The sequence below is a fragment of the Bos taurus genome, chromosome 28 (assembly GCF_002263795.3).
Source record: "Bos taurus isolate L1 Dominette 01449 registration number 42190680 breed Hereford chromosome 28, ARS-UCD2.0, whole genome shotgun sequence".
Taxonomy (NCBI): domain Eukaryota; kingdom Metazoa; phylum Chordata; class Mammalia; order Artiodactyla; family Bovidae; genus Bos; species Bos taurus.
Genome location: NC_037355.1, coordinates 26,890,439 through 26,906,620, shown reverse-complemented (window position 1 = coordinate 26,906,620; position 16,182 = coordinate 26,890,439). Strand labels below are relative to the sequence as shown.

The following is a 16,182-nucleotide window of genomic DNA, read 5'->3' as shown; positions in this document are numbered from 1 at the left end:
CTGTCCCCCCAGCTGACAGCCAGTACCAACCAGGTCCCTACAGACCCACCAGCTGACTGCACTTGGGTGAGTGAGTTTCCAGGAGGATGAGTTAGAAGAAGCACCCAGCTGAACCCAGCCCAAATCGGGGATCCACAGAACTGATGCTAATAAACACTTGCTACATGAAGCTGCTAAGTTCGGGGATGATGTATTATACAGCAAACGTTAACTAATACATTCTATGGAAATGGGTTACCTTTAAAAGGTACCTATGTGCACAAGAAATGAACAGTGGTTGCCCCTGGGGAAGGAAAGTGCTCCTGGGGTAGAGGGTGGGAGGAATGTCCCCTGGATCCCCTTTCATACCTTCTGAAATCTGAAGCATGGAGCCTTTTTCCAATTCAACACAAATGAAAAATCAATCAACAAAAAAGCATTCTCTCACATTATTCAAATTCAAGAAATGTCCCCTACATTAGAATCTTCTCTTCCGTTCTCCCAGCTCCCCCACACCTGCGGGCAGGTCCCAGGGGCTGGCTGCCCATCACCTAGCACCCCGTACTCACCAATATGGTGGGGGACCTTCTCCAGCTCCTCAATCTGGATGTGCCTGGCACCTGCTGGGATCTGCACCAGCTTGAGAGCTCCTGCCACAGAAGAGGTTCCAGAAAAATCATGAGCATCCTGAGCTGGGAGCACCACACCCAGCATCTCCCATCACCCCTGCTCCTCACAGGCACCCGAGAAGCTCAGTCTCCTTATCTGTAAATAGGAACGGGCCCTTCTTTACAAAGTGTTGAGAAGTTCACAGTTACATAGCTTAAAATGCTCTATAAAAACTATGGATTCAGTGCGTGTGTCACTTGCTACTATTTCCCACTGTCTTGACCCTCCTCTTCTCTCCTGAGGTTCCCCTCTCCCCTTTCTTCTCATACTTAAAGACACTGTAGGGATTTAGATGAAACAAGCCATGAAGATCCAGCATTAGGGGGTCCCCATGATCCTCCCAATCCAACGCCTGAAAACTAACCTTTCTCAGAACCGTCAACTTTCCCCCAACAAGGAGAGACAAGGCAAAGCTGAAATACTCCAAAGGGGAAATGAATCTAATTCAAACTAAAGTGTAAAGGACTAATATCTGGCCCTTTTCAATAGAGGTATGGAGACAAGTCAAGAACTTAACCAGGAGTTCAAAGCAGGAAGCACTTCAGTTAAAAAAACAACAAACGAAAAAACAAGGTAAAAGATGAGGATGAAAAGGAAAATTGCTAGTCCAGCCTGGGCCTCATCTTTAGACCTATCTCACCCTCACTCCCAGCAACAGGCCCAGGCCAAGCTTAGTTCCTATGACCCACAGTGCTGAGCAGGAAATGCTTCTGAGCTCCTGAGCCCAAGCGCAGGCACAGCACACGTGGATGGTGAGGGACCACAGTCAGGGCAGAGGCTCCAGGGCCCCCTCTCCCTGCCTGAACTGTGGCCTGGCTCAGCAGGAAAGGGCTCAACTAGGGATGGCTCATTCTCTAGGGCCCTGGCTGGACCAGAACCCCACTGCTCCTGGTCATCCGCCAACCCCACCTGCTCACCTGCCTGCTTGGAGGCCTTGCCCAGTGTCCCCTTCACAGTCCTGCAGTGGGAGTTGTCGCCGCCACAGACCCCACACTTGTCATCTGCCTTCATGGACCCCACTTCCTTGTCACAGCCGACGGGCTAAAGTCAGAGATGGGGTCAGCAAAAGGAGGCTTCCACACCCGCATTGCCACATGCAGTCGGCAGCCCCTGGCCCCCTCTCCAGTCCCCAGACATGAAAGGACCGTAGACTGAGAGGCATTCCTGGACGGGACTCTGCCACAAACATGCTATGTGACACAGTCAAGCTCTGAAACCTAGCCACGCCTCTCTCCTTGAATGTGGCTGGGCAGTGACCCCTTTCCAGCATCCCAGAGTTATGCTGAGGACAAGAGGTGTCATGGGTAGGGAAGGTGAGGTGATGCCTGTCTTCCCAGGGAACAGAAGGAGGGGGAGGCGCTGTAGCCCTCCAGTCTCCTGGGGCAGGCAGGGGGCGGGTGGTCCAGAGGGGGCCACCTACCACACACTCGCCGCGGGCACAGACACTGTACAGGTCCCGGTAGCTGCAGCGAGTCCCATCATGGACCACCTGGTTCATGAAGACCACGTCCCCTGTGTCCTCTGACTGGCAGATCAGTTCACACTTCTGGGCATCTGTGGGGAAACGGAACACACTGAGCCGGCTGAGCTCGCAGAAAGTGGGCTGGCCTAGCCCGACACTAGCACGTGGCCGGAACAGGAAGTCCCAGGGGCCAGCTGGCAATGCAGGGAGAACCAGGTGGGAGCTGGGCATAAGATCCCTGCTATGGCACTTAGGAGCCATGTAACTTTGGGTAACTTATCTGACCTCTCTGAACCTCAGTTCCTTATTTATTACCCCCATCAGTAAAATGCCACATCACGCTGTTAAGAAACAGCAAGTGATAAAACAATAACAACAATTAGCCAACACTTAATGAAAGCTAACTATGTGCCAAACCTTTATACATTCTTGATGTACAACTTTAAATGCTTTTTGTGAATTAGCTAATTTAAACCTCTCAATACTCCCCAGGAAGTAGGTTCTAGCATTACAGAGGAGGAAACCAAGGACCAAAGAGGTTAAGGAATTTGCTCACGGCCACTCAGCCACCCAGGAAGTGGCAGAGCCAGGATTCTAACCCAGGCTGTCTGGTTTGGGCCAGAGTCTGCTTTGATCTCTACATACACATCACCAGTCACACATATGACAGTGAACCTCAATATGTCTGTGAACAGTGGTTGGGTTTGGGCTTACAAAATGGAGCAGCAGTGACGGAAGGAAGGAGATCCTTTCCAGAGGTCCTTTCTAGTTTTAACAATCAAATGTTCTCTGTCTAGGCTATTAATGTCCTATAAAAGTAGGTTCCGGAGAACATATAAACATTTGCTGTGTTTCTTAGAAAAGGGGAGACTGGAGTTTAGCTAACTTCCTGGAATTTGTGTAAAAGTCCTGGGAAAACCCAAAGTCCAACTGTCCCATTGACCTTGCAGCCCTTCTCCACCCCGTGTGGGTTGCCTGTGTGGGTTCTGGATGGATCTGCAAAGCTTCCAAAGCAAAATTTGTCAGGAACCATCTGGCTCCTGGCTCCTCAACCCTAAGGTCCCTGTTGCCCAGTGACATCATGTCCCAGCACTCAGGACTTGAGTCTAGAGTCCCAACATCCAGTATCATTTTGGATCTCACACACAGGAGCAGCCATACTTCCAGTGGGACCTGGGCCAGGGGCCGAGGGGTAGGGAGTTTCACCCTCCCACAGAAAGGCAAGACCCTGACCAGTATACCTCAAGCAAGTGGGTTTCCAGGCAGCCCTGAAAGCCAGCCAACAGTGGCATGGAGGTGGTGAGCTCCCCAGACTAGGGGGAGTCTAAGGAGGGAAGAGACACTCCCTGCAAGCATGTCCCGGAGGGGTCTGTGCTCTGGCGGGCAACACACAGGCCCTCTGAGGTCCCTTCCAACTTGAAGACTCTCATTCTAAATGAGAGCTGAAGAACGGAGGGTCTTGCAATGGTGATTTGAAACCAGGGCTATGAGAGGGAAGCCCTGGGTTAGGGAGAGCAAAGGCCATTCTGATCAGCACTGCCTGAGGCTGAGGGCTGGGTAGTAGGGGGTGAGCATCAGGTTGTGGAAGGACCATGGAAAGGCTGGCCAAGCAAGGGAGATTCAGAGAACAGCTGAAGATCCTTCCAGCCTGAAGACACTAAGCTGGCGTGAGTCCCAGCCCTTCACTGGCTTCTCTCTGCTGCCAAGAGTTATTGTTGTTCAATCACTAAGTCATGTCCGATTCCTTGAGATTCCATGGACTGCAGCACACCAGGCTTCCCTGTCCTTCACTCTTTCTCAGTTTGCTCAAATTCATGCCCGTTGAGTCAGCGATGCTATCTAACCATCTCATCCTCTGCCACTACAAGAGACATCACTGAAAAAGCTCCAATATAGACAGGCACTGGCTTAGCCCCAAAATTCTGACCCTCTGCATGAGTCCCACGGCCTGTGTCCAGGGGCAGTTTGGAGGGGCTCAGTGGGAGGATCCCACAGGTCCCATTGACCTGACTTTCCAATCATTTTCATTAACGCCTGAAACAGTAGTACAATCAGTACAAACCTAAAAACATGGTCGGTAATAGCACTGAGCTTCTCTGGACTCTGGTGATGCAAAGCGAGGAATGCCTGCACCTGGGCCTTTCCGCCCACGGCAGGACATGTTTGAAAGCACCCGCCCCGCCACCAGCACCGCCGCCGGCCTCAATGGTACTTCTGGGCCAAGTGACCCCTGCTCAAGACATTGCCCTCGCATCAGCCAGGACACAGCATAAGAATTCAAATCCAGGATGATTTTCGTGACGATGGTGGGCCCCCAATGTATACAGTGCAAAGGTCTGCACAAAGGCATAGGGCAAACCTGCCAACTGCAATGCCCCTCTGGGTGCCGCCACTGTCCCTCCACCTTCACTGGTGGGCCAGGCAAGGAAGGCCCTGTCTGGGAAGATAAGGACCCAGCAGAGGCCCAAGGCCATGGGGCGGGAGGTGGAGGGAACAGAGCCCCACTCACCATCGTCCGGCTCATAGGGGATCCAGCTGTGCTTGGCGTTCTGGTGGATGTAGTAGGAGCTGCGCTTGGCACACTGCTGGGCCCGGAAGTCCTCGTAGGGCCCCGGACACTCCTCGCTGTTGCAGATCTGGTACTGGAACATGGGCCCTGAGCACATGCGGCCTCCGTAAGCTGGGCTGGGACAGGCATAAAGAGACTGTGCTGGCTGGAAAGGCTGGACGGGTGGCAGGCTTTCCCACAGCCACCTGGGTGGCTCAGCCCTTTAGAGGAGCATAAAACGGGGCCCCACTAACTTGGAAGTTAGGGGGGAACCCCACTGTGAGGGCTGCTGAGCTCAGAGTCTTTTGGTCCCTTCAGGCATATGCCACCTATTTGAGTGTTTCTGTGATCGGAAGAAGACAGAATGAAAGAAACGGGGCAAGAGACGGGGTGGAGAGGAGGAAGACAAGAGGGAAAGACTAACCGCTCCAGCTGGGCTGGAAGAGAAATCAGTCTGACTCATCTTTGTGTATTCTTTCACCCGCTACACAGGCCTGACGCACAGTAGGCCCCCAACACAGGACTCCGCTGCTCTCATTTGCATCCACTTCCATTTAATATCACCATAAACTAAGGAGAGGTAAAAGAGACTTGGGTTTGGAGTCAAAAGATCTAGCTGAATCTACGCCCAAGTCCTGTTATGCCTTAATTTCCCCTTTCAAGGAGGGACCATAACACCTCTTATTTTATCTACCTCCTGGTGTGTCTGTGAAGAATAAATTTTAAAAAGGTATCCTTAAGCAATCTGTACTCTCGTCCCCATTAAATTAAAAAGGATTCGGTTAGATTACAGGTACAAAGTATTCAAGTGAATGGGGCTCCTGGAACTCTGTACAGAGGTGCTGGGAGGGTTATATGGGCTTATGCACAGGAGTGCTGAGCACCCCACCTGGCGCAGAGAAAGCAGTCCGTACCCCGGAGTAATTAGAACAGAGGCCGTCCTTCATTAGCGCTTAAACTGTGCTGGGGAGAGTACACATAATATTTCATTTAAGCCTCATAAAATAAAACTAGTTATTTCAGAGCAGTTCAATAAACAGGAGCTTCAATCAAGGGAATAACTATGTGTCATGACCAGGAGGTGGTTTATCCAGAGTGGGCACCGCTGGCCTTTTCTCTAACCCAGCTTTCATACCCCCAACAGGCTGAAGTTACAAGGCTGTTCTCTTTGGCTCCTACTTGTAAAGGGTCAGTATGACCATCTGACATGGGAAAAGGAGGCACTGAGAGTCCCATCCCTGGAGGTATACACGCAGCAGAGTAGGAAGGACTACTCCTGGAGATGCTGGAGAGAAGATGACCACCACTGAGCCTCTGTGATCCTAGGACCCTGCCATTCTGAGGTCCCCATCACATCCCTCATTGCTGTGAGGGCTAGGCTGGCCCTGCCGCACAGAGGTTCTGCATCCCTGGTTCCTGGGACCAGCAGACCCACAGGGCCAGACTGGGCCAGCCCCCAGCTCCCATGAAGCTGTTCTAAGCAGGCTGCATCAGCTCGGGAGATGGAGGCCATAAAGAGCTGGTGCTCAGAGGTACAAAAACCACTGGAGGGGAACCCATGGAGAGGATAAAAGGGAGAAATAGATCGCTCCCCAAGAATGCTGAAAAATGGGGGGCGGGGAAGCAAGGAGAGGATTTGACATTAGAAAGAGATAAGAAAAACTGAAGAAGTTTTGCTTCATGTAGTAGGAAACAGACTTGGGGAATTTATTCTCCGAAAATATGGCTAGTGAACAGTGTTTTTTCAAAGTTTAGGTGCAGGATCAGGGTCACAGAAGGGCTTGTTGAACTGACCAAGCCTTGGGCCCACCCAGACTCTCTGCACATGAGATATTGAGAATCACCAGCTCAGACCTGTCCTCAGATGTCAGACCCAATGGGAGATGTCTGACCGAGGTGGAAGTGATTTGGTGCCCGCAACAATTTGGGTCCTCATCCACTGGAATATGTAGCCACATGCAGGGGACCTTCTTTCTTGGGCCCTGCCCCCCAGTGTCTCCCCCTCCAAGCCCCTCAGGCCCCTGCCCTCCCCACCTCAGCCAAGTGCACTCACGGGGGATTGTCACAGCTCCGGCTACGGGATCGAACCCCGCCCCCACAGGACCGTGAACATGACCCGAACTTGGTCCAGGAGCTCCAGCCTCCGTCCTGGCCATAAGTCTGCTCCGGCGACTTCCAGATGCAGTGACCTTTGAAGCACCACTGGGATGGAGCAGAGAGTGTGAGGTCATCCTGGAGCCACTGCCATAGAAAGTGACCAACTGGGTACCGTGGGTGAGCCCAGAGAAAGGAATGCTAAGAGCACCAGCCTCGGGGTCACACAGAATCCAGTGCCTACTGTGAGCTGAATGACCCTCAGCAAAGAATATCCCTTTCAGAGCCCACTCCTCAGCTGGACAATGGGGATAAGAGCACTCGCCCACAGGGTTGTTGTGAGCACTCACATACAGCCCTTCAATAACAGCAGGTGATATAACAACAATGACAGGAGCTGCAATTATTTGATTTACCACCCCCAGAGGCACAAAGAGCTGATAAGGGAGAGAAGACATAATCTTCCCACACAATCTACAGTTGATCTTGGCTCTGGACCTCAAAATCACCATCTGGGACTCCAAGCAGGTATGTTCATAGGAGGGAAGCCAGCTACCCGGGAGGTCCAGCCACACAGTGGAGGGTGTATGCCTCAAGTCCAAGAAGCCCAGGTTTGAATCCTGGCTTGGCCATTACTAGCTGTGTGTGGCTTTGGAAGAGCTTCACCTCTCTGAACCTCAGTGTACTTGCCTGGTAAATGGGACTGTTCTCAGAACTGAAGGCAACCACACGCACAAAGGCCTCAGCACAAGACCAGGCACAAAGGAGAGCTCAGCCCAGGTTAACTCCCTTCCCTCCTCCTGTAGGGCCATAGGTAAGAAATACAGTAAAGCTGTCCAGGCCATTTGCAAGAGAGAACTCAGTGTTTCTCAGCCTCAGAGTCACTAGGGGAACTTTTAAAACTCCGGATGTCTCAGCTTCAACCCCCGGACTGAGTCAGACTCTGTAGGGATAGAGATTTTTAAAAGAAGCTCCACCCATCTGTGAAGGGACAGACCATTTACAGATGTGAGTATGCTGAGGGCCGAGGGTGAAGGGCAGACGACAGGCTGGTGGGGGGAGCACCCTGCTTCTTCCCAGCGCCCTCATTTGCTTTGACAGGACTCCTAACTTCACAAGAAGCCGAGGAGAGGGACGTGCTTGGTCAGAGGATGACACAGAGCTGGCCCAAGGTCACCACAGAGAGCTGCGGGGAGAGGCAAGGCCAGCGATAGAGCAGAGGTGGGGTTTCAGAACTCAGCTCAAGACTCTCAGACCCGGGGGCCCCTGAACAAGCCCCCCCCCGCCCCCCGCTAATCACCCTCTGTTTGACCTCCACAAGTTCCCTAACCAGCCTCGGCCTCAGTCTCCTCATCTGTAAAATGGGAGTAAATGTGCCTGCTGACGCATATGAGACAAGGCCAAACCTGCTCTCTGTAGAAGCCAAAGACTGTGGTCCCGGGGAGGAGAGGGGGAGTGTGAGAGCTCATGTGAGGACTCCACACCCATCTGCCTGCACGCAAGGCTCACTCTTGTCCCACACTCCCACCCTGCCCTGGCCACCATGCACTCACATCCACACTGGGCGGAGGGCAGGTCCCCCTGGGGGCCGGCACCCAGGAAGGCGCTCAGCCTGCAGCCCCAGCCCACAGCTACCTTGCCTGGCGCGCACTCAGTCCCGTCCAGCGGGGGCCCCTTCTTGGTCTTGCAGAAGTACGGGTTGTCGGGGTGGCTGCACCACAGCTGCCTGCAGGCCTCGAAGGTCCTGAACTGTGCGGCAAGGGGGACAGGGTCACTGACTGGGTTGGACTGGTCCTCCAGCTCTGGCAAGTTGTCCAGGGGAGCCGACAGTGACAGAGAGGGGGCAGGGTGTGGGTGGGCGCTGGGCCAAACACTGCCAGGGAGGCAGGAGGGGCCCATCCAACCAGAGCCCCACACGTCCACCAGCTCAACTCCACCCCAAGTGCCAGTGGCCTCCAGCAACCCCACCGAGAAGAAGGTGCCAGCCACAGCTCACACGCCTCTGCTCTCCCCTCCAAGGCCTCCATTCTTGTCTTGCAAGAGGCCACTCTGTCGCTGAGCAGGGACCAGGGTTTGAGGCTGTGATGAGGCTGGGTCTGCTGATGCCCCCTAAGCTCTGTGCCTGTCGGGGGCTTGGAGGGAGCTGCCAGTCTAGCCCAGACCCTGCAGCACCCAGAAAAGGTCAGGACTCCCATCTCCCTCTTATATAAGGTTGGGGTGGTGGTTTAGTCGCTAAGTCATGTCCAATTCTTGCAATCCCATGGACTATATAGCCTGCCGGACTCCTTTGTCCACGGGATTTCCCAGGCAGGAATACTGGAGGGGGTTGCCGTTTCCTCATATAAGACTGGTAACCTTATATTTCACATTGTCTAGGAAAGCCTCAATCTCCTTTTCTCTATCATCCCCTGCCAGCCAAACTCATGTCCTACACACACACAGCCTCAGGGCATTGAAATCCCATTTCCCAGCTGCTTCTCCATCCTCAAAGCGGAGACCAGGTGTTCCAGTGTTGCCTGGGCCAGGCACAAGATTGCCACACACAGGGCCTTCAGGTCCTGCAGAGATGAGGCGGCGGCTACGTTCCTGGATGTGGGAGGTATGACGGACTCTAGGCACCAAGGCCTGACCCCTTGGGACATCCCCCTTGTCCTGGGATGTCCCCTTCTCTGAGCCTCTGCCTGGGCCCTGCTCAGTGGCTGTTTGATTTTCCCCTGGGGGGCTCAGCTGATTGCCAGGCTCCAGGCTCTCCCTGCCTTGTCCTGCAGGGGAGGACAGGGTTCTGCTCTCTTGTATCTATCATCTCAGGCACAGGGCAGAGGATGGAGGGAGCATGCAACTGACCCCCTGGAGAGAGATTACGTGGGACACAGGAGAACTTCACCAGGGTGGGAAGTCTGCGCCAAACATACTGCCAAACATCCAGACAGCAGAGGGTAGAAACTGTTTCTCTACCAGCCCAGAGCTAGTACCTGATCTGACACACAGGCCACCTGGCAGATAAACCCCCAGTGACCAGCCTGGCCCGCCAGGACCCCGTCGGTGCCCACCCTCTGTGTTCTACTCTGTCCCCATCCTTCCAGGCGTTTTCCAGCCCCTACACACACTGTCTCCCCACCCCTCCATGGGACTGGGTGCGGTGGGGACATAGCAGAAGGTGGTAGGGCCTAGACCCTGGTCATCCTGTAGTCCCCTATGGTGGCTCCATGAATGACCAGCCTGGGATCCAGGAGGCTGGCCTGGCATCCCAGCTGGCAGAGGCCATGGGAACTCACCGCCGAGCAGGTGTGGTACCCGGTGCCAAAGTCGAAGCGACACTGCTCATCCATTGAGTAGTCAATGCCAGGCAGCTCCGGGGGCTGGGGCCAGGCAGGCGCAAAGGGGTCATCAAGGAGACAGTCGTAGGAACTGCCGGCAGAGGCAGGGAGTGAGCCAGGCGGGGCAGAAAGGCCCCATCTCTCCCTTCCCAGACGAGGGGGCGGGAACCAAGCTAGGAAGGCCTGCAGGGACCCGCCTGCTGCTCTGTGCTGGTTGCTGCGCTCTCCAGGGAAAATGGACCACCCCACAGGTGCCCCTGCTTCCACTCATGACCATGTCTGGGCTCCAAGGCAAGGCTACCAGGGCCAGCCTTAGGCACGCAGCTCGTGGCTTCCTTATAGGGCCCATTTCACCCACAGAGTTCACGCCATGGCCCTGAATAAGGGCTGGCTCCCAGACAGTTTGAGGGCCCACTGCCCCGAGAGGAAGATAAATCAGCCCACCATGCAGGACGTATGCTGGGTCCTGGCTGATCGCTGCAGAGGTTAGTGACAGTATCTCTGCCGGCACCTACCCCACCCAAATCCGCTCTGCACCCATCCGTGGCCTTGAGCTCCAGAATCCAACACTCATCCTGGGTTTTCACGTTCCCGGAGGCCCAGGAACTGACCGGCAAAGCCGGACTAGAGCATGTGTCCGGGGTGGGATGGTGCTCTGAGGGGAGATAATGGGGGAGGCAGAGGGCGGAGGGTGGAGGTGACCTACGGGAGGTAGCGGCTGAGCTCCAGCTTGCTGCAGCGAGACCAGTGGAAGCGGTGGAAGGCGGCCTGCACCAGGGGCGCCATGACACTGCCCAGGCTGGTCTCATCCGCACAGCCGTTCGCCTGACCGTCGTGCTCCATGCCGAGCCTGGAGGTTGGGGAACAGAGAGGGCAGTCCTGAGTCACACCCGGGGAGCCCACCCCTGGGAAGACGAGCAGGTGGGCTGGAGACTCTGCCCTAACCAGGCTTCAGACTGTGCCTTTTGGCCTCAGTTTCCCCACTGTGCAGTGGGGAGAGCCACCCCACTGGATGGAAGCTGAGGCCCTACATTGCCCCTCAATCGGGCTGAGCCCATTCTGCCCTCCAGCCCCCTCCTCAAACCCTAACGTCCTCACGGTGTCTGAAACCAGCTCAAGCCCCACTCTGGCCCCAGGACACCCTTCCTGGCCCCCCCGCCCAGGGGCTGTCTGCCCACAGCAGGGGCCACCTGCACCACGGTTAACAACTTGCACACCATGCACTGTCTTCCCTCCAAACCTGAGGCCTCGTGCGCAAGGACCAGTTTCATTCTGTTCAGTATGACTTGGCTTACAGCGCCCTCCCTGTGTACCAGCCTCCTTAGCTTCTTCTAGACCTGGCCTTACAGAGCTATGTGTGTGGTACCCACCTGCCATGATGGTAGTTTAAATGTAAAAGTTTGCTCTTTATAGTTAGTGTGCATGCTAAGTCGCATCAGTCATGTCTGATTCTTCACGACCCCATGGACTGAAGCCCGCCAGGCTCTTCTGCCCATAGGATGCTCCAGGCAAGAATACTGGAGTGGGTTGCTGTGCCTTCCTCCAGGGGATCTTCCCGACCCAGGGATCAAACCCACATTGCTTATGTCTCCTGCATTGGCAGGCGTGTTCTTTACCACTAGCACCATCTGGGAAGCCCTTTGTAGTTAGTATGTAACACCGAAGCCCAAAGGTTCTAAATTCTTACACATTCCCAGACGTCTGCATCTGGCCTTGACCACTAGACAGACACGTGGGCCTCTAAGCTTGACCTTGTCTCTCTGTAGGCAGCGGCTCTGTGAGTGAAGAGTGCCCCCCACATACAGAAGACAAACTCCGGGCTCTAGAATATGTGGAAGTATTGGCCGCCAGGGCAGGAAGGGCCCTCGGAGACTTCCCCAGTGTCAGCCTCTGTGTTGCAGCTGAGGAAACAAAGGCCCCAGAGAGGAGGTGCCACCCGCTCAGCGAAGGGCAGGGCTGGGGTGAAACCGTGGGGGCAGGCAGATGCGGAGAGGGGCATGGCTGACCGTGGGTGGCAGGCTCGCTCTCACAGCTGGCCCACTCCTTCCCATGTCCTTCCAGCTGCAAAAAATGGCCCTCACTCTACGCCTTGGCTGGGGACAGGCAAGCTGGGAGCGTGTCCCTCAGCTCTGCCCTGGGGACAGACAAGGCCAGGAGGCGCGGCTGTGACAGGTGTGTGTCACCGCTGAACACTGGATGGTGGATTATTTGTTTTCTCCCAGTACATAGTGTCTTGCATGCTTTTGTGTCCCATTCTCCACGGAAGCCCTATTTCTAGAAGAGAGCCTGGCACACAACAGGTGTTCAAGAAATACTGGTTGACTGAATGAATGAATACACTCTAAATCAAACCCAGGTCCGAGGATCACGTAAGCCAGCCACCAGCCTGGCCTGAGTCCTGGACCTACATGCACCTGTTTAAGACAGACTCTGGCCAGCACTCCACATGCGAGCAGCAGGGAAGGCCTCGAGGGGTGACTGGACAGAGGCCACCCAGAGAGCACAGTGCTGCCTCTGAGGGGACACTGTCACTGAGCTGCCAAAGGCAGGGCCACGTCTGGTCTCCCACAGCCCTGGGATTTGGGGGCTGGGCCCAAGGCAGACCCAGAATTGCTCTCTGGGCCCCGGGGCTCCCTCCCCCTTGGGGCAGCTCCTCTGGCATCTCCCAGGAGCCTGGGATGGGACTCAGAACTGGGACAAAACCTCCCATACCCACAGACTTCCTTGGGGCTCAAGGCACAGCCCACCCCCTCAGGGCTACTTACACGTGGCCAGTCTCATGGGCCACCACAAAGGCTGAGGAGAAGCCGTCTTCGTGGTTGAGGGCACAGCTCCTCAGGGGGTGGCACATGCCGGTGACAGGCGCGTACCCTGCCGGGGACGGGGAGAGAGGGCAGAAAGAGGTCACAGGCAGATGAGGCAGGACGCAACGAGGTCTGTGCTAAGCCAGCTACCACAGGCACGTCTGGATCGGGTCAGTGCCAGAGGGTCCCGGGAGGAAGAAGGATTCTTGCAACATCCCGCCCTGTATGTATGCAGCTGCAGTGTGGCACCTGGGCCAAGCTGCCCGCACATCCTTCCCTCCTGGCCTGCGGCTCCCTGTGCCTTCAGCCCCTCCTCTAAACAAGGCAGCGTGCCCAAGCCTGCACACACCCAGCTTCCAAGCTGCAGCCTTCCAGCCAGCCAGTTGGTCAGCTGACAAGCTCCACACATCTGTGCAGTGTGACCCCTGGCAGTGTTAGACACTATGGGGAGAATAGAGGAATCAGGTGCCAGCCTGCACTCCCATCCTACAGCACATCCACACCCGTGAGGAGCAGACAGTTTCGCAGGCAGACCAGGGTCAGGAGGTTACTTAGGGGTGGGCCTGGAGGGCTGGAGTTCCAGGAGCGCAGAGGGATGTGTGGGGATGCCTGGGAGGCATCCAGGGAATGGGTCTAATGGAAGGGGTTGAGGGGACCAGGGCATGACTTACGAGGGGCCTAGAGCTGGGGCTGGGGGAGAGGTGAGAGAGTCTGGGGAGGTGGGGGTGGACACGTGGAGGGGAAGACATGGGCAGAGTGAAGACACAACTGGGTAGGCTTCAGGAGACACGGGCAGTGCAGGGGGCCAGCACACAGTAGCCATGGTGAGGCCAGCACTGGCTGAGTGGCTTTGTGTGAGAGGCCTATGATCCAGGGGGCTGCGTCCCTGCCTCCCCAGGGCCTGTAATTGGCTGGGAAGGCAGCCTGGGCTGGGGAAGACCTCTGAAGAGAGGGCGATGGCAGAGAACGCTCCCTACCCAGGGCTTTCGGCCAGCCAGGACCAGACAGCTATTCTCTGTCTTCAGAACTGCCAAAACCCTTTCCTGAGATGGTCCTGGGGGTATAGAAGTTTCTGGGGTCCTGCCTGTCCTAGAGGTCCGGATGTGCTCAACAGCACATGTGAGCACATACATGTGTGGGTGTCTGTGTGCACATGTGTCTGGGCAGGAGTACACATTTGTCTGTACATGTGTGTGTCAATCTGTGTGTGTACAAGCTCGCCTTGGGGATTTCAGGGATTCAGACAAGCAGATTTTATGGGTACAGGCTGACCCTCTTCTAGCACCAGGCCAGAAAACACTAAGAAGCCTTCAACTTGGTGCCTGGAGATCCAGTCTGAGTTTCCGCTCTGTCTCCTCTCTGCAGTGGGGCCTGGGCAAACCTTGCTGCCACTCTGGGCCTTGGTTTCCCCTTACGAAAAGCTAGGGGCAGGGGGGGGTGATCCAAGCTTCCTGAGTTTGCACAGGGCACTCAACCAGCCTCTATCACGGACACTGCATGCATCCCTCAGGCCTGTTAGCAGCCTGGGAACAGAGGACGGCAAATATACTACTATTTCCTCCACTCCACAGTCGGGAGAGTTCTGGGGATGAGTGAGCTCAGCTCACTGGGCTTCAGAGTCATGGATCAGCAGACAGGGCAGGGCCTTCCTTCCAGAAGTCCACACTGGCCCTGTCGCAGGTTCCCCATGGCCAGCTCCTGAAGACGGAATGATTCAGTGTGGGCAGGAGCACCTTGAAGGTCACTGAGACCCTGGAGCAGCCAGGTCCCAGGACGGTGAGCACAGGGCCAGAGCCTGATGCCCAGCCAACTGCAGCTTCAACCAAAGCAGCAGGGACCAGAGCAGGACCCTTCACTCTCCCTGGTCCCTAAGAAACCACTGCAAAGCTTGCCCACCTGTCCAGCCAGGTTCTGCTCCAAAGTCCCAAGGATCTTTTTGTTGAAAAACATTTCTCCAATCCTCCTAGGGTGGCCCCAAAGAGCCTCAGCCCCTGCCCTGCAGCTGCACACACCTGGCCATGGCAAATACAGTACCTTGCATACCTGAGGGTCCGAAGTCCTGCCGAGTGAGGAAGACGACGTGATCATGGTGCTCTGCGTGGCCAGGGTCCTGGCGCTGCTGAGAGTGGGCCCAGCGACACACCTGCTCCAGGCTGCGAGAGGGGTTCCCACGCTCGATCAGGCTCAGTGACTGTGGGCCCAGAGAGCAGGGTGGTTGGTCAGATCCCACAGACCACAACAGGTTCCCATCAGCAGGGGACACCGAGGCCCAAGTGATAGCAGCAGTGCAGGGTCACTGATTTTGGCTGCCCGCCCTGCTTCAGGAACGTTCCTGTGCCAAGCCCCGTGTCAGGACCCCTATCTGCTGAGAACTGATGATCTCTAACCCCTCAACAGTCAGGTGCTGTTCTGAGCCTTTCCTCTCTACACTCATTGTCACTTAATTTTCACAGTAGCCTCTAGAGGAAAACTCTTGTTTTCACTCCCACATGGGGGAGAACAAGCAACAGAGCCTGGGGCCCAACCCTCACAGGACTTATCTTGGTCACTGTCATCTCTCTAAGCCCCACTTTCCCCATCGATTCAAGGAGTGGGACCTCCAGGTATAGGGACCAAGGACTGTCCATTTATCTGACTGGAGGGAAATTGTAAGTCCCACTTATCAACACCAGATGCCTCTGCCACTGAGACCTCATGGTCTCTGGGCTCTGATTCTGGAAATAAAATGTTTCCTATACACTGCCTCCCCTTCCCAACACCCTAGCTTGTCTGATGCTCTTGCCTCACACTCCATCTCCCTCCCAATCCTGCCTGCTGACAAAGAGGTTTACCTGTCGGTAGCCAACCATGATCAAGCGGACAAGGGCGATGTTTATGTGGACCCCCAGGGACTCATCGTGGTAAATCTCATCCACCTGCAAGAAGAGATGAGTGTATGGTGTTGGGAAAAGCCAGTGTTCATTAAAGACCCACTGAATACCAGGTACCTGACATGTTATCCTACTTCATCCTGATCATGGCCTTATCCAGCAGGCATTTCCATCCTCAGATGAAGAAACTGAAGCAGAGGGAGGCAAGAGAAGCTGCCCAAGGACACACAGCTAATGAGCTGCAGAGCTGGGATTCCAATCCTGGCTGGCTGTATTCCAACACTGAGCTGTCTCCATAAAGCCAAAGTGGGAAGTGACCTGTTCTCAAACCCAGCAACTCAGACTCTCATCTTTTTATATCTCTGAAGAGGCCTTTCATATATGCCAATCAGCTCAGGTCACTCATCCTCACAGCCCTGTTTACCTTTCCCATGACCCC

At 55.2% G+C, this 16,182-nt stretch overlaps 1 protein-coding gene across 2 annotated transcripts in view; it reads right to left on the bottom strand.

The window, feature by feature from the left end:
- The window catches only part of ADAMTS14 (ADAM metallopeptidase with thrombospondin type 1 motif 14), a 95,251-nt gene that overhangs the window by 15,946 nt on the left and 63,123 nt on the right, over positions 1-16,182 (bottom strand). The window contains exons 5-15 of one of the 2 annotated variants that reach the window (XM_005226362.5): positions 15,705-15,788; positions 14,908-15,064; positions 12,835-12,940; positions 10,776-10,919; positions 10,028-10,160; positions 8,388-8,501; positions 6,712-6,860; positions 4,620-4,795; positions 2,069-2,202; positions 1,566-1,689; positions 549-629 (exon numbers count right to left, since the gene is read on the bottom strand). In XM_005226362.5, the coding sequence (XP_005226419.1) occupies positions 549-629; positions 1,566-1,689; positions 2,069-2,202; positions 4,620-4,795; positions 6,712-6,860; positions 8,388-8,501; positions 10,028-10,160; positions 10,776-10,919; positions 12,835-12,940; positions 14,908-15,064; positions 15,705-15,788 (1,402 nt within the window). The remainder of the gene's footprint in view (positions 1-548; positions 630-1,565; positions 1,690-2,068; positions 2,203-4,619; positions 4,796-6,711; positions 6,861-8,387; positions 8,502-10,027; positions 10,161-10,775; positions 10,920-12,834; positions 12,941-14,907; positions 15,065-15,704; positions 15,789-16,182) is intronic. The other variant, NM_001192247.3, reaches the window with a different exon arrangement.